General features: G+C 47.4%; 1 protein-coding gene and 1 long non-coding RNA gene across 7 annotated transcripts in view; one reads left to right on the top strand and one right to left on the bottom strand.

Moving 5' to 3' along the window:
• Window positions 1–45: 45 nt before the first annotated feature.
• Window positions 46–2,148, bottom strand: LOC119864747. The gene is made up of 2 exons (XR_005375128.1): window positions 1,617–2,148; window positions 46–1,453 (listed from the first exon to the last, which is right to left on the bottom strand). It is a non-coding gene; the product is annotated as an uncharacterized LOC119864747 (long non-coding RNA).
• The window catches only part of ILF3 (interleukin enhancer binding factor 3), a 32,440-nt gene continuing 6,678 nt past the window's right edge, over window positions 1,694–27,455 (top strand). For 3 of the 6 annotated variants that reach the window (XR_005375127.1, XM_038567299.1, XM_038567297.1), the window contains exons 1-17: window positions 1,694–1,900; window positions 14,362–14,460; window positions 14,847–15,076; window positions 15,229–15,406; window positions 18,068–18,215; window positions 19,640–19,731; window positions 20,121–20,216; window positions 20,900–21,011; window positions 21,432–21,529; window positions 22,098–22,209; window positions 22,311–22,421; window positions 22,697–22,896; window positions 23,306–23,473; window positions 23,924–24,061; window positions 24,144–24,320; window positions 24,419–24,572; window positions 24,719–24,772. Coding sequence is in view for 5 of the 6 variants with exons in the window: in XM_038567299.1 (XP_038423227.1) it covers window positions 14,458–14,460; window positions 14,847–15,076; window positions 15,229–15,406; window positions 18,068–18,215; window positions 19,640–19,731; window positions 20,121–20,216; window positions 20,900–21,011; window positions 21,432–21,529; window positions 22,098–22,209; window positions 22,311–22,421; window positions 22,697–22,896; window positions 23,306–23,473; window positions 23,924–24,061; window positions 24,144–24,320; window positions 24,419–24,572; window positions 24,719–24,772 (2,071 nt within the window). In the remaining variant the exon portion in view is untranslated. Of the gene's footprint in view, window positions 1,901–14,361; window positions 14,461–14,846; window positions 15,077–15,228; window positions 15,407–18,067; window positions 18,216–19,639; window positions 19,732–20,120; window positions 20,217–20,899; window positions 21,012–21,431; window positions 21,530–22,097; window positions 22,210–22,310; window positions 22,422–22,696; window positions 22,897–23,305; window positions 23,474–23,923; window positions 24,062–24,143; window positions 24,321–24,418; window positions 24,573–24,718; window positions 24,773–25,218; window positions 26,645–27,455 lie in introns of those variants that run through there. The other 3 variants (XM_038567300.1, XM_038567301.1, XM_038567298.1) reach the window with 3 other exon arrangements.

Genomic DNA, 27,455 nt, shown 5'->3' with positions numbered 1-27,455 from the left:
CAATTTTACCTGAATACATGGGTCATTAAATTTACCAAAACTTTCTTCAGCTTCAAGCTCTATTTAGGAAAAATGTCCAAGTGTGTGTGCGGGGGGAGCAAGATGCAGATTATCTACCATTTGTGTGAAAATCAGCAAAAAAGAAAAAAAAAGCACGTCTCTGTGAATAAAACATCGTTGTAGAGATAAGCAAAAAAATCCAACACTGGCTGCCAAGGAGGAGGAAATTGATTTTGTCCTCTCAGACTCTTGCACATTTAACATTTTGTATCAGGTGAACACGTTAAATGTTCAAAATTGCAAATAAAACGTAAATAGAAAAGAAAACCGGTAGATATAGTATGCATCCATTTCTGTAACTATATTTTTACATCTTACCTTTTTAATAAGTTACCATTGAGGCATTTATTCCGCACACAGAATTGTGCTAAGAGCTTTAAAGAAAAATCGTCACCATTTTCTAAGTAAGGAAACGGAGACTCAGAGACGTGGGCTTGTTTTGGTCACACCGGGGGAACTCAAACCTAGAGCAGATACTGGGTCTTGCATCCTTAACAAAGGAGCTTACGTCCCTACGTTTTCGCCAGGAAAATCCATCACTACGCCGAAAGCCTTGAACGACTTCTCACTTTCAGGAAGGAAACCTTTTAATTCCTCGTTCCGAGTCCCGGCAGTTTCTGAACAACAGCCTCGCTCATGACAACGTGCCTAATAAAGACGTCTATCAAGCGCCAGCTTGATTCTGATACTGGAAGGGAGCGTGGCTTACTTTAGGCACAAATCGTTCTGTACATCGGGGATCTCACGAAACGCCCGGGAGTACTCAACAATGGGCTGGAAAAAGAGAAGGCGCTCGGTCCCCGGTGGCTTTATTCAACCACGCCGACTGTGGTTGGCCGAGCGTGTGACTCGCAGATCCGGCTCTCACAGGCAGGATATGAATCCTCCAACTGGGCCTCAGCTTCTCCACCTGTCAAAGAGAGACTAAACGATCCCGAGCAGCTCGGCTCTGCCCTTCGGAGGCCCAGCCCGGCAAGACGACCGGACCCTACACTGGGGGTTGGTGGGACCTAAGAACTGGAGCGCTCACCAGCGCCGATCCCGGGGCAGCAACAAGAGCTGTCCCGCCGCTGCTGACACCTGCACCTCGGGTCTCCTCGGCCTCTAGCAAGAAATGCAAGGAGAGGGGACGAAGCTCTGCCAGGAAACCTCGGACATAGGACGAACCTCCCCGAACAAGACCGTAATCCGGCCGCTAATAGGACACTCACGTGCCAGGCTCTCTGAGCCGTTTCCGCCAACGTACACAGGAGCGACCGGCGTAAGATGGCAGCCGCGCAGGCGCACAGATTCGCAGCTGGGGAGACTCCGCCCCTCGACCCGAATCACGTGGCTACACCGCTCAAAACCGCCATTGAAAAAAAAGAGCGGCGAAGAAGTCACATGACACAGCCTACCAATACAACAAAGGGAAGCGCCAAAGTCCTTGTCACGTGGCCAAGGAAGGCTGTGCAATGGCCACTGTCACATGATCAGGGCCTCGAAGAGATAAACGTTTCGACCCCACGTGACCAGGAACGCAACGGTTGCACTCCGGCCACGTGACTGAAGCCCACCTTATCTCTTTTCGTCGCTCCCTCCCTCCCCGGCTGGGCCTGCGTCAAGCGGCAACGCGGCGGCAGGGGGCGGGGCTCCAACCGATCACGTGGCCCGCACCTCCCCGGCGCGCGCCCGCCCGCCAGCTCGCCCCCGGCCCCGGCTCCTCCTCCTCCTCTTCTCGCCATTGCAGTTGGACTCAGCAGCCCGGTGCGCACCGCGTGGCTTTTGGGGGGAGACCCCGGCGGGCTGTGGAAGGAGGGCGGCGGCGGCGGTTGCGGTCGGGGAAGGGAACGCCGACAAGGTAAGCGTCAATGTGGCGGCGGCCGGGCCCGCTCCCGCCTCTGCCCCTCCCCCCGCCAGTCCTCCCACTCAGCGCGGGCCGGACTGAGGGGTCTCGATGACAAGGCCTGAGGCGCCCCACGCTTCCCGCCTACGGCCGGTTCTCTCGCTTCAGCGCTTGGTTCATTTCTCCTTCGCCAGGCTCGCTCCCGCGCTCGGCCGTTACTCTCCCCCATTGTGCCGAGGAAACAAAATGGCGGCGGCGGCGGCGAGGGCCCGGTGCGCGCGCATCCGCCCCCCCTCCTCGCGGCCCCTCGGCCGGCAGCGGCGCCTCGCGCGGGGGGTGCGCGCGCACCGGGCCCCCGGCCGCCGAATCCCCCGGGCCCGGCTTTGTCTGTTGCGGCGCCCCGCGCGCACGCGCGCACGTGCTGGGAGCACACACCCCCCTTGGCCGGTAGCATCCTGGCCGGCGCGGATGGGGCGACCCCCTCCTCGTTCCTTTCCAGTCTTTGTCCCAGTCCCCGTCCCGGCTTCCAGGAGAGTCCCAGGTTCTCGAGGCGGGAAACGTCGCTGCCTTTGTCCTTACATGGCATGGAGACGCGGACCTCCTCCCTGAAACCCCATTCCCACGCTGATTGCACAGGAGGCCTTTGTCGGTGCATGGGGTTCCCAAATCAGTAGTCAGCCAGGCCTCCCCCAGATCAGGACTCCTTTTGGCGGAGGGTTTAAGCTTTCCGTTTCTTTAGTTCAGGTGTTTCATTGATGATGAATTTTCACCAGAATGCTTAAGATTTGCATCTTTCCTCAAAATGGTGATCTGGTCCGATATGTAGATAAGCCAAAACTTGCAGGATTGTGACCAAAACGTGAGAGATTAAAAAGGTTTTCTACTTTATTTCCTCATATACTTGAGTGAGTGACTGAGTTGAAGTTTTGCCCCAGTTAATCCTGCGCCTGGATGAATTATCTGGGATGTACAGTGATCTGCGTGCCCTCCCCCAGTTAATTTGGGCAGATAAGCCATCTCTTCTCAGTATTTCCAAAATTGGTTGATCCGTTACTTGGGATTCTGCTGACGGGACCTGATGGAAGTAAGGAAGTGTCAGTTTCCCTGAGAATTCTTCCTTTTCTGGACTCAGGTATTTCATTGATTTTGAATCTTTTTGGTTGCTTAGGATTCTGTCTTTAAAGTGAGTGGCCTCGTGGCATATTTGGGTTCAACAGGAAAACTTAAGGTGCCACCCAGAGTTGCGACTCAAATTTAGGGCTTCAGACTCTGTTTATCTCGGATACTTGGGGCTGGGAATATCTGCGGATTGCTCACACTGCTGCCACTACGCTTTGTGGTGTGATGCTTTGTGTGTGGTCTCGTGGGATGTAGGTAACAGCAGCCAGTCAGGCTGTGAATGAAGTGTGGCAACCAGAAGCTCATTAATAGCTGGAAAGGGGGGAAAACAAGCCCCTCGTACTGGCAGGTGCTACTGTCCCTAACTGTGGGGGTCTTTGCCCCTGAGCTGTTTGTTGGCCATGTGAGTAGATCTTGGTCTCTGGATTTGTGAATGGAATCTCTGCAGGCCCTAGTGTTTGGAGTTGATTGGAGGCTGGCAGTTATTGCCAGGCTTGTTGGCCTTGCCAGCACCCGGTGCAGTATATCAGAGTTTCCCTACTCCTAGAGCTTGGGCAGGCCTAGGAATCACACTTTCTGGGGCAGAGTGGTGCCTAATCGCTTACAGTTTTTGTTGTTTGTTTTTGGTTTTGTTTTGTTTTGTTTGTTTGTTTGTTTTTGCTTGAACTTGTCTAGTGCCTGTAGGCAAATATTCCTTTCTTTAGCCCCTTCTAATATATTTTAGAGGGTGGTTGTATTTGGGTTTTTGTTTTGAGGCCCGTATTAGGGGGAGTGAGGAATCTAAGGCTGTTTCTAGTTTTCTTAAATTTTTCCTGTCAACTACATTGTCAAGAGTGGCTGCAATATTTTGATGTCCTTTATTTGGTGCTCATTTTCATGTTCTCTGCTTAAGTCCCCCCCAGGTGGGGACACTGGAAGCAATGATGAAGAAAGCTTTCTGTAAGTCTATAAGCCTCTTCCCTGGGTAAGAAGTAGGCTTGTCAGTCTGTAGGTTTCAGCAAGATGTGGGGCTTGGAAATGTTCTTCTGAAAGAGGCTTTACAAGTTTTCTTTGGGGGTCGCCTGGGTGGCTCAGTTGGTTGGGCATCTGCCTTCGGCTCAGGGAGGCTCACGTCTTGTTCCCAGGACCTTGGGTTTGAGCCCCAAGTCTGGCTCCCTGCTGGGCGGGGAGCCTGTTTCTTTTTTCCTGTCTCTCTGCTGCTCCCCTTCCTTGTGTGCACTCTCTCAAATAAATAAAATCTTAAAAAAGTGTTCTTCAGGCTGCATCAACTCCCACTTATTTACCTCATCCTCTTCCCCAATTCCTCCTAGTGTCACCTTTTATGGCCCAGAGGAATAATTCCCTTTCCAGGAAGCTTGGGTTTCTACTTCCTTGGATTTGCCCTTCGGTTACATCTTGTCATTAAGTTGATTGACCTTGTGCAGTTTTGAAAGATGTGTAGACATCACCATCTAGTATTAAATGCATGTATGTCTTACAAAAGGGTGACATCAAAGGGGTGATTGAACCTTCGTGAGAATTAGGATTTTCTAGGCTACATATAATATATTGGATGCTTCTTATCTTAGCCAAGTCCTGGGAGAAAAAGATTTGATTTCTCTTCCCAGCGAAGGGGGTTGAAATTAAAGGCCAATAGTGGTTTGACAGCAGTCTACACATAGTGAAGCAGGTTGGGGCCCCTAAAGGGAGGAGATTCCTTCAGATTCCTGCTGCTCCAACACTTACTTGTCAGTTTTGTCTGAAACAACCAGCTTCCCTCTCTGCTCTATTATTTAGGGTAAGTTGATGCTGATTTTGTGGTGCTTATTAGCAGCATTAACGAAATAATGGTGAAATCAAGGTGGACAGGTGTTTGTTAGGGAGCCTTGTCTGTGTTCTAACTTTTAAACATTATTTCTCACCATTTTATGCTTTGTTAAATCCCTTTTGATATTTTCCCAAGGTTGTTCTTTAAAGGTGATTCTGTTATAAATTGTAATTGGAAATTCAGAAGTGACTTTTAACTTCTGCAATTTTCAGATGTCTCGAGAAAGTGATGTCCAGCTGAAATTTAATATTTTTTCTTTTCTCATTGAATATTAATGGGATGAAGAAATTGAAAATGTAACCCCTATTTTTTCAAGATTTATTTATTCACAAGAGACACAGAGAGAGGCAGAGATACAGGCAGAGGGAGAAGCAGGCTCCTCACAGGGAGTCCAATGTGGAACTCGATCCTGTATTCTGGAATCCCACCCTGAGCCGAAGGCAGATGCTCAACTGCTGAGCCACCCAGGCGTCCCAGTAGCCTGTAGTTTAAACAAGAAAATGAGTTTACTGTCCAAGGGCCATTTTCTTGTTTGCCATATGTGATCACTGAAGATCATTTATTTACAAAGCTGAGTATGCATCCTTTTAGAGTATATAAATGTGCTCCAAATTATTTTATAATCTTAGGTGATTAGTGAGAAGTGGTGCTATTGGTATTTGAGATCCATTGTAATTTTCTTGATCGTTCTGACCAGCTCTCTTTTTAAATATTTTTTTTCAAAGATTTTATTTATTTATTTATTTATTCATGAGAGATAGAGAGAGAGAGGCAGAGACACAGGTAGAGGGAGAAGCAGGCTCCATGCAGGGAGCCCAATGTGGGACTCGATCCTGGGACCCCAGGATAATGCCCTGAGCTGAAGGCAGAGGCTCAACCGCTGAGCCACCCAGGCGCCCCTCTTTTTAAATATTTTTATTAGGGTTGTGGTTCAAGCTTAGTCTTACTGGGATATAATCTTACAGGCCACTTGCTTTTCTGCTGCTTCCTTTGGACTACTATTCTCTCATCTGACTGAGTCTGTTTTTATAGAATAAAATGTTGCAAGTTAGATTTGCTTTTCCATGGTACATTTAGATTTTTTGCAGGTTAATAATTCTTGCTATGTATTCATAATTCAGAAAAGCAGTCCAAATATCAACAATGTGGAAATAACTAACCTAGCCCCATGGCTTATAGCAACCCTTAATAAACATTTGTCCTACGGGTGACCTGTGCAGAAGCCCCACGGGAAGCGTAGTGGCTGCCTGGTGAGGGCTCACCAGTGACCGCAGCAGCGCAGAGCAGATGTGGTAGCTAACAGGAGTGGAGAGAAGGTGAACTGAGTTGATTTTGGTGAAGTTAATTTGTGTTTTAAAATCTCAGTTCCAGGGATCCCTGGGTGGCGCAGCGGTTTGGCGCCTGCCTTTGGCCCAGGGCGTGATCCTGGAGACCTAGGATCGAATCCCACGTCGGGCTCCCGGTGCATGGAGCCTGCTTCTCCCTCCGCCTGTGTCTCTGCCTCTCTCTCTTTCGATCTCTATGTGTGACTATCATGAATAAAAAAAAAAATTAAAAAAAAATAAAATCTCAGTTCTGGAAAAACGCTTTGCGGGGAGGGTTTCTTAGAAAACTAAATAGGCAACCACCCTATGACCCAGCATTTTCACTTTTGGGCATTTATCCCAAAGAAATGAGTCTTTAGGTTTACATAAAAGTATATACACAAATGTTCATAGTAGTTTTATTCTTGATAGCCAGGAGTTGGAAGCCAAGCAGAAGTCTTTTTTTTTTTTTTCAAGCAGAAGTCTTGAAGCAGGTGAATGGTTAGACTATTGTGCTAACATACTTCGGAGCAGTCAAAATGAGCAAATTTTCAATACACTACTGGAATTAATCTCGAGACAGTTATGTTGCATGAAACAAGCCAATACTGAAAGATTACATTCTTGGAGTGCCAAAATTATAGGAATGGTAAATAGATTAGTGGTTGGTAGGGTTAAGCATGTGGGGAGTGGTGGAAGGGTAGTGTGGCCAATCAACGGGGAACAGGAGAGATCTTTGTGGGGATGGCAGTGGTCTGTGTATCCATGTCTGTGTTGTGGTTAGGATATTGTACTATATAGTTTGCAAGATGTTACCATTAGGGGAAACTGGTTAGAGAGGACATACAGTTACCTCAAAATAAAAAGTTTTGTTTAGGGCAGCCCTGGTGGCTCAGCGGTTTAGCACCTGCCTTCAGCCTAGGGCCTGATCCTGGAGACCCGGGATCGAGTCCCATGTCGGGCTCCCTGAATGGAGCCTGCTTCTCCTTCTGCCTGTGTCTCTGCCTGTCTTTCTCTCTCTCTCTCTCTCTCTCTCTGTGTCTCTCATGAATAAATAAAATCTTTAAAAAAAAAATAAAAAAAGAAAAAGTTTTATTTAAAAGAAGGCCACCAGGGGCAGCCCAGGTGGCTCAGCAGTTTACCGCCTGCCTTTGGCCCGGGGCGTGATCCTGGAGTCCCTGGAGTCCCGGGATCGAGTCCTACGTCGGGCTCCCTGCATGGAGCCTGCTTTTCCTTCTGCCTGTGTCTCTGCCTCTCTCTCTCTCTCTCTCATGAATAAATAAATAAAATCTTAAAAAAAAAATAAAAGAAGGCCACCATAGGGAGATGGATGGGGGATGGGGTACCTGGGGGATGGGCATTAATGAGGACACATGATGAGCCCTGGGTGTTACATGCAACTGATGAATCACTGAACTCTGTCTCTGAAACTAGTAATACACTGTATGTCATTTGAATTAAAATAAAATTTAAAAAACTCTAAAAGAGCCCTTACCCACTAAAATAATTCACAGTTGTGAATTTGCATACATAATCCACATTCTTTGAGAGGTGGTCATTTTTCTTTTTAATTGGCAGTGGGGGTGGGGGATGCTTTTGGGAGAAGTGAACAAATTGCACGCCAAGTTTAAAAAAAACAATCTGGGGCACCTGGGTGGCTTAGGCAATTAAGTGTCTGACTTTTTTTTTTTTAAGATTTTATTTATTTATTCATGAGAGACACACAGAAAGAGAGAGGCAGAGACAAAGGCAGAGGGAGAAGCAGGCTCCATGCAGGGATCGATCCCGGGACTCCAGGATCACGCCCTGGGCTGAAGGCAGGTGCCAAACCACTGAGCCACCCAGGGATCCCCTCACAGGCAGATTTTCAAGCATTTTTATTGGTTCATCCAAGAGTTGTTGAAATTCCTCCTTTTATATATTGCATTTGAGATTTTATGGTTGATAAAGCATCTTTCCACAGAGTCCTCTTTTATCCTTACTATTTGCAATTCTCAGGCATAGCTAGTGTTTTCCGTCTCCTGATTGACCCAGCTCTGAACAGGTAGGTAATTTGCTAGAGGGTCCCACAGTTCCTAGGTTGGACAGCCCTGGTGGGCGCAAGCCAGAGGCTTTTGTCTTCCAAGATCCATAAATGCTCTCCTGTACCAGTGGGCCTGGAGTCCTGGGTCTCACACACCAGTGGGAGTTCCAGAAGCATTTGGGGGAAAAACATGTATTTGTCACTTTATTCAGTAAAGAACACATGTAAATTAATTAGCGTACACCATCTTGGATTTTATAATTTCTCAGAGTGGCATCCATAACCAGATTTTAGATTGGCATCTTCTGACTGGATTGGTTTGTTTAAAAAAATTTTTTTTTAAATATTTTATTTATTCACGAGAGACACAGGCAGAGGGAGAACAGGCTCCACGCAGGGAGCCCGACTTGGGACTGGATCACGCCCTGGGCTGAAGGTGGCGCTAAACCACTGAGCCACCCGGGCTGCCTTGCTTTGTTAAAATTACTTTTCATGTGTCTTTGATGATGTTGATCTATAAAAGTTTGTAGAGTCACTAGAGAGGAACACGTGTATCACTTTGTATCACACTGCAGAGATAGGGAAGCCAGGAGTGGGGTTTGGATCCTTGTACATTTCAAAGCCTAATTGATTCAGTCTCTTTGGTGAGCATCTGCTTCAGGGCAGTTCCCCAGAGTTGCTGGAATAGAGGTAGGATTTTGTGAAATAACCTGGAAGGGGTGGTATCTACTCTGGAAGATAGGCAGAGCCATACTTGTTAAGATGTTTCCACTACACCTGTTCATTGACTCTACAAATGTTTGTTGATTCACCCATGCTGACTTGGGCATGTTTCTTTTCCAAAAGTGCCATGTATGTCATTCTAATTAGCAAGAGGTCAGAAAGGTGGTCATCACGCTATAAGGAATAGGTTTTTGTGGCTAAGCTTTGTAACTCTGCATTCTGGGAGTGGGCTGGATTCGAGAAGAAAGAAACCTGATCCCTGTTAGAATATCCCCAGCCATGGGGCACCTGGGTGGCTCAGTGGTTGAGTTGTCAGCCTTTGGCTTGGGTTGTGATCCTAGGGTCCTGGGATTGAGTCCCACATGGAGCTCCGTGCAGGGAACCTGCTTCTCCCTCTGGCTATGCCTCTGCTTCTCTCCTTGTGTCTCTTATGAATGAATAAAATCTTAAAAAAAAAAAAAAAATCCTCAGCCACACAAAGTTAATGTTTAAAATTCTGATTCTTCACACTCCAGTTGTTCCTGCTTCGGTTTCTTTTCAGAGAAGCCAGGCTGGTAAAAATCAGGCTTCCTTGTGCCCTGCTTTTGAATCATAAAGGTAGTTGCAGGAGCAGCTTCTGTTTAAAGTTTGATTGGCAGGGGTCAATAGGTGTTGAAGTGTGAAGTGTTGCCTATAGGTAGGTGGGTGTTGTAGGCTTCTTGCCAACAGGGTTCTTTGCTAAAAATCTTGAAAAGGTTTCTGCCTGCCCAGAAGACCCTTGTCTGTTAATAGATGGATTTCCTGATATTCAAGACCAGAGCAGCTGGCTTCTGAAAAACTGGCTTGGATGACAGATCTGGGTTCACATAAAGACAACAAGGCCAGATTTGTTGGCCTGCAAAGGAGCATTGTCTCTGGTTTTTCAACATTTGTTTTAGTTCAGATAATTTATGTTCATACTCCCATCACCACGAAGGCCTGGCCTAAGGGAGGAAGGCCCCAAGGGTGAAGTTCCCCAGTTGGGAACAAGGTCTGGTGGTCAGGGGCAGTCATAGCTCAGTGACTCTCTTCAGGGGTACCTTCTGGGGCCTGTCTCTTGGAGCAGAGGGAGAGCACGTGCCTCAGCTGGCTGCAGCAGAGGCACACCCACATCGGGAGTTTTAAGAGTGGAGGCAGCAGATGGAAAACCTACATGCAGGACAGTCACTGAATGCAGGTGCATTTGGGGGTGTATTTGTGTCCTTGAGGTACTTCTGATAGGCTGGGGTTTTCTGATAGGATCTTTTTACCCATTGGTAGAAGAGTGATTTTTCTGCTCCCAGTTTGTCTTAGTCAGGTGGCATTCGTTCTTAGTAGAGATTCCCACGTGAACTAACTATAGATGGACTTCAGTCCCTTTTAACATTTTCAGAGTAGGGAGTTGGAATATGGACCTCTCCGGTAGTAGCAAATTAGGGTTTGGGATTTTTATTAAGTATCCTTATGGGCTCAAGCTTTTTTTTTTTTTTAATTTTTTTTTTTTTTAATTTATTTGTGATAGTCACAGAGAGAGAGAGGCAGAGACACAGGCAGAGGGAGAAGCAGGCTCCATGCACCGGGAGCCTGATGTGGGACTCGATCCCGGGTCTCCAGGATCGTGCCCTGGGCCAAAGGCAGGCGCCAAACCGCTGTGCCACCCAGGGATCCCGGGCTCAAGCTTTTATAGAAATGTAATGTGCTGAATCAGTTTTGGTTATATATTCAGAATACGTTAGGGACGCCTGGGTGCCTCAGTGGTTGGGCATCTGCCTTCAGCTTAGGGAGTGGTCCCAGGATTGAGTCCCATATTGGGCTCCTTGCAGGGATCCTGCTTCTCCCTCTGCCTGTGTTTCTGCCTCCCTCTCTGTCTCTCATGAACGAATAAATAAAATCTTAAGAAAAAAGAATGTTATTATGAAAAATTTCAAACATACATTAAAGGTGACACAATTTTATGGTGAACAGCTACCTGTAGATAGAGTCTTGGTTCTGCCATTGACATTTGACTTTTTTTCTCATCCATCTTTCCATCTGTTCTGGTCATCCTTCAGTCCACATTGATTGATGTATGCACTTATTGAACATCTCCGACATATAATCCATCTTATTCTTACACGTTTCAAAGTAGCAGAAAGTTGCAGTCTTCCGTCTAAATGTTGGCTAGAGTCCAGCATTTATTTACAGTTCTTTTTTTCTTTAAAAATAATGCACAAAAAATAAAAATAAATAAAATAAAAATAATGCACACATCTTGAGTATACCATTCAACTAGGTTTTTTTTTTTTTTTTTTTTTTAAGATTTATTTATTTATTCATTCAGAGAGAGCGAAGAGAGGGGCAGAGACACAGGCAGAGGGAGAAGCAGGCTCCCTGCAGGAAGCCTGATATGGGACTCGATCCTGGGTCTCCAGGATCACGCCCCGGGCTGCAGGCGGCGCTAAACCGCTGTGTCATCGGGGCTGCCCCCATTCAACTAGTTTTGACCACTGCATGCACCCAACCCCTACCAAGATGTACTACCACTTGAAAAGCACTGTTCCTGGGTGTTCCTGCCACACCACTGTCCAAGGCAACTACTGAGCAGTTTTGGCTTTTTTATTTTTTTTTTTTTTTATTTTTTTATTTTTTTATTTTATTTTATTTTTTTTTTATTTATTTATGATAGTCACAGAGAGAGAGAGAGAGAGGCAGAGACATAGGCAGAGGGAGAAGCAGGCTCCATGCACCGGGAGCCTGATGTGGGATTCGATCCCGGGTCTCCAGGATCGCGCCCTGGGCCAAAGGCAGGCGCCAAACCGCTGCGCCACCCAGGGATCCCAGTTTTGGCTTTTTTAGAACTTCGTATAGATGATAGCTTCTTATTATTACTATTATTAATTTTTTATTTTTTTTGTATTCCGTTGCTCCAAATGTAGCCAGTGGAATTCTTTACAGGTCACCTCCTTGTTCCTTTGGACCACCTGCATTAGTGTGAGCACTTTCTTGCTTTCTGAACTGCAAATGACTGGGCTCAAACAGTTCTGAGGTGAGGTGCCGAATCAACCATTTCTCTGGGGAGCTCTTTTTAGTAAGTTAGACATTATCAGTCCTGTAAAACCTGGAAAGTCTTAGCCACCTGAAACCTTGGTTTAAGCTCTTTTGTTTTTAAAGTCCTTCTGTTTGATGTCTGTTGCAGAGGAGTATAGCATGAAGAGATGGTAAGTGTGACATTAAACATTGGTTCCTGGCATCTTGTTGGGCTTGGAAGGAAGATATTTCTTCTTCTTTTGTGCCAGGTAACTGTGTCCACAGGGACAAGGCACTTATCTGGCATGTCTTTCACCATCCCAGCGGCCAGCCCAGGTCTTGGTGTGGAGGAAGAACATGCTAAATCCTTGCCGATTAAATAAATACAGTTTTTTTTTTTTTTAAATAAATACAGTTTTAAACATCAGCCTTCTTTATCAGATTGATGAGGTTCCAGCATAGATGTGGCTAGGAGTGGTGGCTGTTTAACATTGCCGTCTCACCATCAGACTATGATTTCTTGATGGTATGCTTCTCTGTTTAGAGCTAGGCATCTGATCGTTGGTTAAATTTTTAGATGGCACTAATTGGGTGCACTTTTGTTAGGACTATGTAAGTACATTCTGCAATTAAGTTAAAAACCGTAATGGCAGTTTTCAGACCTCGCAAGTGAATGCTAACATTACCATCTCCCAGCTTCAACAGCTATCAGTACTTTGCCATTTTGTTTTATATTTGCCCACATCTTCACTGCCTGTCTTTGGAGTATTTTAGAGCAAATACCAAGCAGGTACTTTGAACTGTAAATTTATCTTAAATACGTACCTAGCAGGTAAAGCATTTTTTTTGAACACAGCTTTGATAACATATGTTCCTAACTGAATGAATGGTAAGTTATTCACATAGGACGCACTTTGTATCGTCACTCATCACTTACCGCACACCCCCCCCCATGGCAGCCTGGCAAGTGGAGATCTTGTTGGTAGAAGTTGGTGCCATTTTGAAGGACTGTGGGATTTGTGCTGCATGCTTTCCATAGGTTGACTTGTTTAACTTTCACTGCTCGTGCAAAGGTAGAGGGGCCACATCCATGTTGCAGGTGTAGAAGGAAGCTTCAGGGCCACGTGGCTAGTGGCTGGGCATGCAGAGATTCCAGTCCAGTTATGTATGGAAGCTCCTACTTGGCGGTGACCGAGTGGTTTATCAAGGGCATAGTGAACAGCCGAACTCAGAGCCTGGTCGCCACTCCTCTCCCCACTACCCCCAGCATAGCCTTTGACCCCTGCTTGTCCTCTTGTGTAGCTCTGCAGGAGCATCACCTCTTACTTCACCTTTCATTTTTATAGTTCTACTTTGAAACCTACAAATTTGGGACACCTGGGGGGCTCAGAGGTTGGGCGTCTACCTTTGACTAGGCGCCTGATCCCAGTTTGGGGATTGAGTCTCACATTGGACTCCCTGTGAGGAGCCTGCTTCTCTCTCTGCCTATGTCTCTGCCTCTCTCGTCTGTCATGAATGAATAAATAAAATCTTAAAAAAAAAAAAAACCTACAGATTTGCAATTAGATTGTTAGGTAGTCCTGAAGCATTGTGGGAAATTCTTGTTTTGGCCTGGCATGTCCAAGTTTGTCTTTGAGGCGTGTGCCTTCCAGGTGAAGTCTGCTGCCCTGCCTAGAAACTAAGATTGAAGCAGCTGGCTGTTGCGTGGTTGGATGGCATGGGATAGGTGGATTTCATTAGTTTTGTATTATTGTGATGGATTTCTTTTTTGTTATTTACTCATTTGGAAGATTTTAGCGTGGACCAGACTGTTTGCACAGAGTAGGAATTGAGTAGGTTGTAGTCAGCATGTTATTTAGAGCCCAAGATGGTAATTACAGCTATGCTTGTCCTGAAGACTTCTGTTGTGCACTTGGGTTCTCAAGGCCTCTCTGAAATGGAGCCCATAGGTGTGGTCATGTGGTGCTGTAGTATCCACCTGATGTTTCAGAAGGTTCTTGCATTTCTGGTTTATAGAAGCCTTTTGGGGTTCTTTCTCTCCTGCTTTCCTTCCATTTCTTCATTACTCAAAGACCAGAGCTCCTTCCCTCTCTTTGCCTTCTCCAAACACCAAGATTTTGCTGAACATTTGTGTTGTTACCATTTATTGGGGGCTCGATGATTTGTGTGTATGTATGTTTTCAGGCTTTTTTTGGGGGGTAAGAACTGGAATATTTTACATTAAAAAAATGAAAGAAGATGAAGTAGAAATCTGCTGAATGTGGGTGGGAATTCAGAGTTAGCTTCTAAAACCAGCTGTTTTCATTTTTAGGGGATTTTATAATTAGTTGCTTGTACCTTAGCTTAGCAGTGATTACTTGGAAATAAAAATGTGTCTTGCTGGGTTAACAGTGTCCCTTTGGATGGCTGCACCACTTTTATCTTACTAAGTATCTGGCTACTAAAATTCATCCATCTATGAAATATTTGAAACTAAAAAGATTTTCTGATCTTATAGATAGTTGAAGTATTGATAACATCAAGGAAATCTGTCACAATTTGAAAAGATAAGCAAACATTTGATTTCCAGACACTACAGAAAAAAGAAGTAAAAATGGTAAGTTTTTTTTTTACTCATACTTATTTCTTTATTCATAGTCAAAGATGCAGCATTTCTCCAAGGCATTTGATTCTCCTTTCATTAGACTTTTTGAATTATAAAATACTACTACATAGGGAAAGAGTTCAACTGCATATATATGCATATACACATATATAGATACATATAATTATGTAAAGTTAAGTGTGCCCCCTTTTGACTGCCTGGAGAATGAACTGCTGTTCCATCTGGTTGTCCTGCTTCTCAGACCTTCAGTAGTGGTCGTGTAGGTGGCTTACTTTGACATAAATGATAAGGCATAATTCTGAGTTGGGCAGCTTGAAAAAGAAGTGGAGGATCACTTGGTATCTTTGTGGTTTTTAAATGAGATTTTATATTTCTAGCGTCCGATGCGAATTTTTGTGAATGACGACCGCCACGTGATGGCAAAGCATTCTTCTGTTTATCCAACCCAAGAGGAACTGGAGGCAGTCCAGAACATGGTGTCCCACACAGAGAGGGCTCTCAAAGCTGTGTCTGACTGGATAGATGAACAAGAGAAAGGCAGCAGTGAGCACACTGAGTCGGAGAATGTGGACGTGCCCCCGGAGGATGAGACCAAAGAGGGGGCTGGGTAAGTTTGAGGTTTGGTGGGGGAGGGATCCTTCCTGGAGAGACTGGCCAGCATAGGCGTGAGTGTCTCCTTTTCTTCCCCAGCCTTCCAGGGCCTCTGGGTTCTAGTTGCATTGAATTCACTCACTGAGCATACTTTGGTCTGTCCCTCAGGGAGCAGAAGACTGAGCACATGACCAGAACCCTGCGGGGCGTGATGCGAGTTGGCCTTGTAGCAAAGGGCCTGCTGCTCAAGGGGGACTTGGATTTGGAGCTGGTGCTGCTATGTAAGGAGAAGCCCACGACTGCCCTCCTGGACAAGGTGGCTGACAACCTGGCCATCCAGCTCGCTGTGAGTGACTGTTTCCACCGGGTGGGGTTAGGTCATGCTTGTTGAGGATGCAGAACAGAGGAAGGCTCATTTGTCCTGTGCACGCTGCAAACCCACCTTGGCACGTGCTTTGCTTGTGCCTTATCCACAGGTAATGGGCAGGATGCTGCAGAGCTGCTAAGATTCTGTGGACAGGGCCTGAGTGACTCTGATGGGCCCAGATTCTCTTGTCAGCTGGGAAAGACTTGGTGCCCATGAGGTGCCAGACTATACTGTTCTAGGGTTGCAGCAGGCTAGAACTCTAAATCCACATACAGTTGGGTAGATGGGTTGGTGTATGGATGGTTGAATAGAAGGTACTATTATTAACTCTTCCTCCCTGATCCAAAACTGGACAGAAGAACTTTTTTTTTTTTTTTAGAAGAACTTTTTAAAAAGCAGCTTGTTTTGTTACAAAATAGTGTTGTATAAATAATAGCCTCTGATATTTTTTAAGAATTTACTACACCAGGACAGCCCCGGTGGCGCAGCGGTTTAGCGCTGCCTGCAGCCCGGAGCGTGATCCTGGAGACCCTGGATCGAGTCCCACATTAGGCTCTCTGTATGATACCTGCTTCTCCCTCTGCCTGTGTCTCTGCCTCTCTCTCTCTCTCTCTCTCTCTATGAATAAATAAATAAAATCTTAAAAAAAAAAAGAACTTACTACACCAGACTCTTGGCCAGGTGTGTTGTTTATATGTATATCGTTTCCTCCTCGAAACAACCCTTTGAGATAGGATCATATCGTCTCGGTCTTTTTATTCATCCATTCATTCATTCATTCATTCATGAGAGACAGAGAGAGGCAGAGACAGAGGCAGAGCAAGAAGCAAGAAGCAGGCTCCATGCAGGGAGCCCGATGTGGGGGACTCGATCCCGTGACCCCAGGATCATGCCCCAGGCCGAAGGCAGGCACTAAACTGCTGAACCACCTGGGGATCCCCACATCTCAGTATTTTAGAAGATGTGACTAGGGTGCAAGGAGCTGAGTTGTTGAACCCTGCACTCCTGGTTGTGAGTCCTGGGATTTTAGAACCTCCAATCATTACCACCATATGCTGCCTCCTTGGGACACATTTACCCTCCACGTTCACAGGATAAGCAAAAGAATAAAAAAAAGAAACTAAGAAATCGCATTCCTTAAGGGAAACACACTTCATTTTCACACGTAAACGTGGATTTTTTTTCCACATGGTGACTGATAATTTGAGATTTAGGATAGAGGTCAGAATTGAAATGTGGAGTTAATGCAGTATAGTAGATACTTCTGGAGAGCTATATTTCAGGTGAATGAAGCCCTAAACTTTGTTTTGGTGGTAATTTTTTACATTACTTTTAATCTATATTTATAAAAGGTATATTCATTGATGAAAGTTACTTTGTTGTAAATGTTTTTATTTTTTTTATTTTTTATTTTTTTAAATTTATTTATGATAGTCACAGAGAGAGAGAGAGGCAGAGACACAGGCAGAGGGAGAAGCAGGCTCCATGCACCGGGAGCCTGACGTGGGATTCGATCCCGGGTCTCCAGGATCGCGCCCTGGGCCAAAGGCAGGCGCCAAACCGCTGCGCCACCCAGGGATCCCGTTGTAAATGTTTTTAAAGGAAAGGCATTTTTTGTAAAAAGTCTTTAAAGGAAGATACAAATAAAGTGTATTTTTATTGAATCAGATTAGTGTTTTTTGACTAGGGCAATTTTGCCCCCCACAGAGGACCTTTGGCGATTTGGAGAGAGTTGATCTTGTGACAATGTGTGGGAGGGGGCTGCTGCTGATAACCACTAGGTAGGGGCTGGAAATGGCTGCTCGGTGTCCTCCAATACAGAGGTTAGCCCCACAGCCCAGGAATATACATAGCACTGAGGTGGAGAAACCCCGGTTTAGATATTTCAATGTGCATCTGCCCCTCCCTCAACGTGACTTTTCCTGTATTGTTTCCCCTAACAAAAATAAAATCGTAAGAGCATGAATTTTCTTCATCAAGGCATGTAACTAACAACAACAACAAAAAATGATGTAACTGGTACAAAGGAGAAAGCAGAAGCCAGGTGAACACCCTTTTATAGATACATGTGTTTGCAGCAAGTACTTGCATATTTTTGTATGCATTATGTGCTACACGTTATCTTACTATGCAGTTTTCTTGCCACATGGATGGCTGCTCATCTCCATATGGCAAATACCTGTGGTGGATGCTCACTCTGCTGGGTGTTATACTTTGCACATCATATCTGTGTAAGCCTCCTGCAGCCAGATGCTATGGATCTTGTCACGAAGTCCATTTTACAAATTAGAAACCAGCATCTTAATGAGATTAAATGACTTATCTAAAGTTACACGACTACCAAACAACAAAATGAAGATTCACACCCTTGTCTCCTTTTCCCAGACCCTGAAAATCTTACTGTTGCTTTGTAAAGCTCCCTATGAAAAATCGCTTTTCTGCGTAGTTAGGGACCCCCACTCTGGAGTACTCAGAAAACGGCAAGAGACTTGGCAAGAGGGAGGCACTGATCCCTAGATGAAGGCACCGCTGTTGTGTCACAACCCAAGAAGTTGACATGTGTGCTGTGGTAACCAGCGAAACAGCTGTAGATTGCCTATCTTGAGGAAGTGTGTTTGAAAGTTGCATTTTCTTTTGTAGGCTGTTACAGAAGACAAGTACGAAATACTCCAGTCTGTTGATGATGCTGCGATTGTGATAAAAAACACAAAAGAGCCTCCATTGTCCCTGACCATCCACCTGACATCCCCTGTTGTCAGAGAAGAAATGGAGAAAGTATTAGCCGGAGGTAGGGAGGCTGAGAAAAGCCAGCAGGACTTTGGAAACTCGGTGTTCCCTCGCCAGTCAAATGTGCTATTCAGTTTTAGACTGCTTTGATAAAAGGCCGTCGGTGTAGCTTTGGCCACGTACTCTGAGGTCACATCTCCCGTTCAGTTTCAGTACTTGGGAGTTTGCACTAAAAGTGAGTAGCACTTTTTTCGTAGAGGATTGCACCATTTTTGTTTTATCTTTAATCCTTGAATGTTTTCATCGGTGTTACACTTGGTTTTTCTGTTGAGCGTTCTCTGGCCTTGGAAAAGTATGTCCCTGGTGATTTTATGGCTTTTAAATTATGGAAGACAACCAGATGGTTTCTGCATGAACATCACATTGGAGTCGTGCAAACAGCTTGTGTTGCAGCAGAACCGAGGGCTGCTTCGCTTGTCCTCTTCCAGGGCTGCTTTTATCAGCTGCCATGATTGAAATGCAAAGAGCTGGTACAGAGTTTTGGATAAAGTTGTGAACAATTGTGTGATTTTTCAAACCAAAACCTCAGAAGCTTTTGCAATTGAAAGGCCACCAAGGGCCCCTCATGCCTTTCTTCTGTGCGGACGTTTTTTTAATCCGAGATCTCTTACCACAGAGTGAAGGTAACAGGCCTTATCCAAATCCCTGACACATGAGTGGCAGCAGTGACAGTGCTCCAGTTCTGCTGCAGCAGAGGCTCACACTTTGCGCCCTCGTTGCTATTCTTTGGTTACCTTTGGTTCCGATACCTGATTCCAATTATCGATTTAGGGACGCTGGACCTTTGACCAACAGGACTCTCTCTGTCAAGGGCTGGGGCTAGGGCAGTCCCGCCTGGTGGGCGGAGGTGGTCCCCTTTGCTGCAGATGCCTCAGGGGATGGCCGTTGTGGGAAGCAGAGAAGGGAGTTCATTTCCACTCCCCCCACCTATTTTGGGGTTTTTTGTTTCTATTTTTGGGGGGTTTTTGTTTTGATTTTTTGTTTGGTTTCGTTTTTGGTTTTGTTTTTGGGTTTTTTTTTTTTGTTTTTGGTTTTGTTTTTTTGTTTTTTGTTTTTGTTTTTTACTATTGAAATTTTTAGCATAGCTAATTTATTGGGAGATCATGGGGAGGAAGCAAGGTAATTGTCTATTAGAAGATAGGATCCACCTATCTGTCCCACTCCCCCATGGGATTATTCCTTCTAGAGTAACTTCCCACTTTTGCTTTTGTTTTTGTTTTTTTTTTGGAAGGGCCTCCGATTTTTACGATCTCCTCAAGGCAGAGTTAAACGCACTCTAGCTTCTCCTTCCCTGGTCTAGGGTGGAGATGACTTGAGATTCTGGGAGCCTCAGCTGCCCTTTAGGAAGCTGCCACATCCCCTTTCCACCTGACAGAAACCCCTTGGTCAAACTGTGCCTTGTCTTCTTATTCCATCCATGAATAGAAACGCTATCAGTCAACGACCCCCCGGACGTTCTGGACAGGCAGAAATGCCTTGCTGCCTTGGCGTCCCTCCGACACGCCAAGTGGTTCCAGGTTTGCATTTTGTTCTTCTATTTGTCTTTTGGTAGAGAATTCCTAAGTTTTAACTTGGCTAACTTTCACCATAAAGTTTCGGTAACGTTGAAGATCTCTGTGCTGAACTTAGCACCTGCAGGCGTGCAGCTGCTAACGGAGCGCGCATAGACAAATTTGACGTCCCCAAAGGAGGCTTGTGACTGAGTAGGTGGGCTGCTGCTGCTTTGTGCCAAGAGTAACATTGTTCTTGTCCACAACGGTGAAAGCGCTGCTGGCCACACACTTGATGGTCTTGAACGTTCACCGTTTACCCTTGACAAAGTAGCACCCTGAGACTTGTGTTTTTCATGTTTGCCTTGTGTTTAGGGAGGTTCCCTGGTGTAAAGAGCCTGTGCTTTGTTCTCTAGGCCAGAGCCAACGGGCTGAAGTCGTGTGTCATTGTCATCCGGGTCCTGAGGGACCTGTGTACCCGAGTGCCCACCTGGGGTCCTCTCAGAGGATGGGTAAGGCACCTTCATAGCTGTGGCCACTTGGGGGGTCATGGGTGCAGACTTTCTCCCATATCCCAAGAATATGTTAGAGTAACTGGGCTGGCGTGGCCGTTTGGGGTGTGGCCAGTGCATCCCTGTACTGGCCATTTATTGAACAACTACTTCATGCCATCCCCTGGGAGGGGGATGAGAGCTAGACCAGGATATCCATCTCCTCCCCTCCCCCATCCACCCACCATAGTAGACTCAGAGCTCAGCCTAGGGAGGGGGCTGCCAGGTAGCACGTTTACTGTGATCCACGAAGAAGCCTTTTTGTAGCTGTTCTCGGACAGGGGTCAGCAAAGTGGCACCTATAGGCCAGTTCTGGCCAGCCGTCTCTTTATCAGTAGCCCATAGTTAAGAACGGTGTTTATTTTTTTAAGTGGCTATATGATAAATAGAAGTACCTGTGTAACAGCGTCAGCTTTGCCTCTTGGCCCACACAGTCTGAAAGATTTAAAGTTTGTCCTTTTAAGGAAGAGTCACCAGGCCAGGCTCTGGTTGTCCTGTCTTTGGTTTAGCCTCAACTCATGCACTTGGAGGGGTTTGACACCCCCACCCCCCACAACCCTGGGAAAACACACACACCGACAGCTCCTTAGTGTTGGCTGCCCACCTCCTGCACAGTGGCGCTAACTGTACCTCTTGCCTTTCAGCCCCTTGAGCTTCTCTGTGAGAAGTCCATCGGCACTGCCAACAGACCAATGGGTGCCGGCGAGGCCCTGCGGAGAGTGCTGGAGTGCCTGGCGTCGGGCATCGTGATGCCAGGTTGGGGCCTTGTGCTTTGCAAGTTGCAGGGAAAGAACAGGGATTGAGGCCCTGAGGCCACTTCCTGGCGGGTCCCCTGACCGGGTTAGGGCAGCAGCCGCCCCGTGTCCCCCTAGGGCTGAAGCATGTGACTACCCTCTTGCACCATCATATCCAGCCCTGTGTCGGCTCCGCAGCTGTGACTCAGGGCGGATCCGGGGCAGTGGTGACCCACTCCCACGCGAGCTCCTTGCACTGAGACACGTGGGTTATTTATCTCACGGACTGGACGCTGAGTGGGTCACCGAGCTCAGCGTGTTTTCCAGAGCTGGGTGTGGATGGGGCGTGGGGGGTAACGCACCTGGTTCCCTCAGCCAGCACAACTCTTCCGAGATGCTAAAAGATAATCCTCTGCATATCTTCCTTGTTTCCTGCCTTCAGATGGTTCTGGCATTTATGACCCTTGTGAAAAAGAAGCCACTGATGCTATTGGGCATCTAGACAGACAGCAACGGGAAGATATCACACAGAGTGCGCAGGTATAGTCATCGCCATTGCCAACGTGAGCCCTTACCCAGTCTGTAATCACTGGCTTCCAGTTCCATTACTGGGTATTCTCAGGGTCGCCACTGGACTCGTAGGCTCAGGTTGGGGACTGAAGGTGAAGGGATTGTGCCTGATACAGGGCGCCCCAATCTGGGCTGCTTCTTTCCCTTGGCGCCACGCGTGGTTGTCGCCTGTCCCCTCAGCCTGCTCGAGTGCTACTTTTGGACACCGAGTTCAGCGGGGAGATGTATTTGCTGTGTGCACTGCTCCAGGGTCCTTCCCTTGCAGGCCCACCACGTGGCTCCGTGTGGCAACCAGTCCCCAGGTTGGGGTCTCCTGTATTCCTCTCGAGGGGGGTGGTCACAGGCTGGCCTTCCCCCACAGCGAGGTTGGGTCCTGACAGTCAGGCCCTCCCCTGGCTGTTGGGGGACCCCTTGCTGTTGTAGGGGAGACCGTTAGCAACCCCCTCAGCTCCCACCCCTTCCAGAAGGCATTAGCGAGCGCACACACCTTGGCGGGGAGCACAGGGCGGCTGAGTCAGGTCCTCTTCCCCTTCTCCAGCATGCTCTGCGACTTGCTGCGTTTGGCCAGCTCCATAAAGTTCTGGGTATGGATCCTCTGCCTTCTAAGATGCCCAAGAAACCAAAGAATGAAAACCCAGTGGACTACACAGGTAAGCATGCCATGGGCTCAGCCCCAGGCTGATGGTGTCAGCGTGGACTCCAGCAAGAGCACAGGAGGGATCCTTAGCCTTTTTTCTGTTCTTTTTTTTAGTTCAAATTCCCCCCAGCACCACCTACGCCATTACACCCATGAAACGTCCTATGGAAGAAGATGGGGAGGAGAAGTCCCCTAGCAAAAAGAAGAAGAAAATTCAGAAGAAAGGTACTAGTGTTTGTCTTTAGCACTTGGTTTGTCTTTCTCCTAGCTCGATTAAGAGTCCTCCCAAAGTGGTGAGATGCTTGCTTTTGCCTTAATTTCCTCAGATGTGATACCAAAGCCCGTTTTTAAATGACTAATTGTGGTGCGGGTCTGGAATACATACGGGGTGGTTTTGTGTAGCACTGTGCCACAGGAGGGCGTCGGAGGAGCTGCCGCCTCCCACCTCCTCGGTTAGCCTCAGCTGACGGCGCACCACCGTGTCGGTGTTCTCTCTCCAGAGGAGAAGGCCGAGCCGCCTCAAGCAATGAACGCTCTCATGAGACTAAACCAGCTGAAGCCGGGACTGCAGTATAAGCTGGTTTCCCAGACTGGTCCAGTCCATGCCCCCATCTTCACCATGTCTGTGGAGGTAGATGGCAACTCCTTCGAGGCTTCTGGACCGTCCAAAAAGACTGCCAAGCTGCACGTGGCTGTGAAGGTACATGCCGGCAGTGTTGTGTACCGCATGCCTGTTCTGTGAACAAAAGCACTTCTGCACCTTGGGCTCTTTTATATGTTATTGAAACCCTTGATGTGGACAACATGAGGCTTAGAGAGGGTGTGTGAACACTGAGATGGGTGGATATTTTAATGTTTGCCAAGTCACACATGAAAGAATGGCTTCATCATTGTGGTTGACAGGCAGAGAGTCTCTGAATGTGGGCGAGCATCAGAGTTTCAGGGGGGTGGGATAGGCGGGAGGGGGAGAAAAAAACACCCTCTGGATTCCTGGCTGCCACCTTAGGAGCTTCTGATTCTGGATCCTGGGGAATGCGAGATCTACGTAGGTAACCCTGGTGCTACATCCCCCTCCGTAACTGGGGAGCCTTGTGCATGTCCACCTGCAGGTGTTACAGGACATGGGCCTGCCTACTGGCGCTGAAGGCAGAGACTCCAGCAAGGGAGAGGATTCGGCTGAAGAAACAGAAGCAAAGCCGGCTGTGGTGGCCCCTCCGCCTGTGGTGGAAGCTGCTTCGACTCCCAGTGCTGCCTTCCCCTCAGATCCCACTGCCGAGGTGAGCACATGGTGGGGGCTGATGTGCCCGACAGGTTGCAGCAGGCAGTCCTGTGTTCTCTGAGCCAGGAGGGTTACTGGTTCTTGTTATCTCTCCCCCACCCCCATAAAGAGTAGCTTCATGTCTAGGAGCCTGTATAGGGAGCGGGGTGGAGCCTCTGAGCCACCACCAAGAGGCCCTTGCTGATGTTGCCCCAATACCCAGGGCTGTGGTGGGATGGCCCTCAGTTGAAGTCAGGCCATGCCCCAGAGATAGGGTATGGATGGAGGCAGTCCCATTGCTGGGAGGCCCTCAGAGGACTTCCAGAGGCTGGGAGGCAAGGGTGATGAGGGACAGCAGGGGAAATGGACTGGAAGGGCCTCTGGCCTCTGTGTCTGGGCGGCTGTCATCCTCCACGTGCTGGAAAGCCCTTAGCTGAGTTTTTTGGTTTTCTTTTCTGTTTTCCCTGAGAACGTAAAACAGCAGGGGCCGATCCTGACCAAGCATGGCAAGAACCCTGTTATGGAACTTAATGAAAAGAGGCGTGGCCTCAAGTACGAGCTCATCTCAGAGACTGGGGGCAGCCACGACAAGCGCTTCGTCATGGAGGTGAGCAGCCAGCTCCCAGGAGAGTAGTCACTGCCCCAGAGGGAAGCATTGGGCCGCCCTGACACACATCTGTTCTTTCCAGGTCGAGGTGGATGGACAGAAATTTCAGGGTGCTGGCTCAAACAAAAAGGTGGCAAAAGCATATGCCGCTCTTGCTGCACTAGAAAAGCTATTCCCTGATGCTCCTCTCGCCCTGGAAGCCAACAAGAAGAAGAGAGCCCCTGTGCCTGTCAGAGGTGGACCGAAATTTGCTGCTAAGGTGAGTAGTCGTCCCCCGCAGTCTGTGGCCTGAGCTGGAGCTCTCCTGTGTTTGGAGCTTGAGGTGAATGCAACTTGTCTCTGTTCTCTCCCCTGCAGCCACATAACCCTGGGTTCGGCATGGGAGGCCCCATGCACAATGAAGTACCCCCACCCCCAAACCTTCGAGGGCGGGGAAGAGGAGGGAACATCCGAGGTCGAGGTCGAGGGAGAGGATTTGGCGGCGCCAATCATGGAGGCTACATGAATGCTGGTGAGGAGCCTTGTCTTGTGTTGTCCCAGGGATCTGGCTTGCTCCCTTCAGTGAGTGGGGCCCCTGGGGTCAGGCTGGGATAGCAGGAGGGGTCGGGGAGGGCAGACCCACCTTCTACCCCCGTAACCCTGTGCGTTCCTTTCCAGGCGCTGGATATGGCAGCTATGGGTATGGAGGCAACTCGGCGACGGCAGGCTACAGTAAGTGTGTGTTTCTCTTTGTCTGAGGTTGGGGAGAAGCTACAGCTTAGCTCCCACACCTGAGTTAGAGCAGGGTGGCCCACCAGCAGCACCCTCCCTGAGATTTAAGAGTGGCACGCATCTTTTCTGAGTGATTAGGGCAGGCAATCCTCCAGCCCCATCCTGCAAAAGTGTAATTTGTTCTTTAAATGTTAACACACGTTTGTGTGACTCGAAATTTCCTTAAAAGTCAAAATTTTAAATTTCTCTGCTTTAAGCCATGCGAAGCACCAGTCCTGTGATTATGCTTTTCCTGACAGTGCACAGCTCTTGTCTTGAGAAGGAGCCTTCATTGGGGGGTTACAGGAGCAGAGAAATCTAAAACATGAATTTCAAATGTGGCGCTCTGTGCCATTTTTCAAAAGAATTCTAATTTTTTTTCTCTGCTCTGTCTCCCCCTTTTGTAGGTGACTTTTTCACAGACTGCTACGGCTATCATGATTTTGGGTCTTCCTAGAGCATCTAAAAGTATTGCACACAAAATCAACTTTTTACTCCAATTTTCTCGAACTCCAAAACCCAAAGTGTCCGTGCTGTGCCCCTGTGCTTCACTGGGTTTCTCAACCGTGGCTTGTCACCGCAGCTTGTCTGAAACTCTTAGCCTGCAGAATTTAAGACAATGGCAGTTTTTATCGTGATTTGCCTTTGAACTTGGTCATATTGAAGTTCACAATAAGTGGAAAACAATTTTCAGAGAATGCATTTTTGTGCAGAATTGCACAGAATTCTAGAGCCAGCGTTGGTCAGCATCAAGGCAAAAGCCCACCTTTGCTTTTTATGGAAAGCATTACTTTATTTAAGAGACAGATAATGATGCATTTTAATCTACCTTTGTCTTAATTTACAGCAGGTTTTGTATGAATTTTTAACCTTTTAACAAATTCCCAAATCTGGTTGATGCCTTTGACAGTAATGAAAACGATTTTATCACATCTGAATCCAGAGCAACTGGCTTTTTCTTTTTCTTTTCCTTTTCCTTTTCCTTTTTTTTTTTTTTTTTTTTTTTTTTTTTTTTAATAAGCTTGTAAAACGTGGGGAACATTGGGAATTGTACATTGTGCTAAGTTAACCTCTCCCGCCTTTTGTAAATGCTCTGGTGGGTTCTTGTTTGGGGGTGCGGTATTTTGTGGCTGGTTTAGTTAGAGGTGAACTCTCAAAGGTATCAAAACTGTGCTTCCATTATTAGTGTGGGAAACAGGCTTTAGGGGAGAGAGAACGTGGAATTTTGCAAGTCCTAATCATAGCTGCAAATGCATGGGATTCTAGAGTTTGTTTTAATGGGGCTTCAAAATAAGCAGAAAGACTTAATGCGTAGCCCGATTCTCCAGTGAGGAGCTGGCCTCTCCGGGCCTGTGCTGTTGGGTATGCAGCCCTGATGGATTCCAGAAGACCTGGAATCTTCTGCCCTCTCACCTCAGGGTGCAGGCTGGAGTTTCTGACTTCTCCCTGTGCGCAGAGGCACACAGAAGCAGTAGGGTTCTTTACAGAGACCCCCGTTTCCTGATGGCAGTCCCTTTTGGAAAGAGCATGGCTGGGCTCTAGTCAGTAGTCCTTTGTGGCGAAGCCTGCCTTTGTGTTGACTTGCAAGATTTTGCGCTTCTTCAGGCAAAAACTGGTCAAAACGGTTACTATATAATTTGTTCCCAGAGGTTTGAAACATTCAGTGAAACTTTTTAAAACTTTGCATGATGTATTTTTTTTTCTTTTTAGAAAGTTATTGTTTGAGAATAATGTCTTTTTATACCAGGAAATAGTTATCCTGAAATGACGTTGAAAACTTCTCCTTCCCTTTATTTTTTTTTAATCAATACATGTTAAAGTAACAAGTCCTCAGTACTTGGCGTCTTCATTCATTCCTGTGCTTGAGGAGGGGTGCTGAGGTGCTCAGTTTAGGCCGTGGGGCAGCTTAGGTGGCGGGGTTCTGAGAGGGGGTCTGCAGAGGATCTCCTGTCCTCCAGCCTCCTTGCCAGGCCTTCGCATGTTTGCTCTCTTCGCATTGTGGACCATGTCCTTCTTGGTGTTTGGCTTTGTGATGGGGGCGGGTGGCGGGGTGGAGGAGGCCGCCTGAAGAAAATAAACTGATGTCACAGATCAGTTTTATCCAAATTATTGTTTCAACAACTCAAGACCTAGCAGTGTGGGGTGCGCAGCTCCAGCGGGTGGGAGGGACGCGATGACTCCCAAATTAACTACCCAAAAGGCGGGGGAACCCTTCATGCTAAATACGGGAAGGAAGGATGGGCCCGTGTGGGAGTGTCCCCTCCCCCTCCCACCCACCCTGGGCACACCAGGGTAGCTCCAGGCTGTCTGTAGACTGGCAGCACCAACCAGCAAAAGTGAGTGAGCCCACCGGCACCCCCTGCCCAGGGAGCCAGGAGCTCCACTGCCCCCTCTGAGCGCTGGGGATTGCTCTGCTGGGCTTGAGAGTTCACCCATGCGTCCCGGCCTCCCCTTCCTCCCACCTCACCTTAGCTGACCCATCCCCCATCGGCCCACCTGAGTGTCTGGTGGGGGCAGGGTGTGGGCATACCTGTCCTGTGGGATGGGATCTCCACGTAGGAGGACCAGAGGAGGGTCTCACTGTGACATGCTCAGCCTCTGGATCTGAGGATGTGGCAGCCTCCCTGCACGCTTGGCAGTCCAT

Source organism: Canis lupus, chromosome 20 (assembly GCF_011100685.1).
Source record: "Canis lupus familiaris isolate Mischka breed German Shepherd chromosome 20, alternate assembly UU_Cfam_GSD_1.0, whole genome shotgun sequence".
NCBI classification, from domain to species: Eukaryota; Metazoa; Chordata; class Mammalia; order Carnivora; family Canidae; genus Canis; species Canis lupus.
Note: the sequence above shows the minus strand (reverse complement) of the source record. Positions and strands in the feature narration are given on the sequence as shown.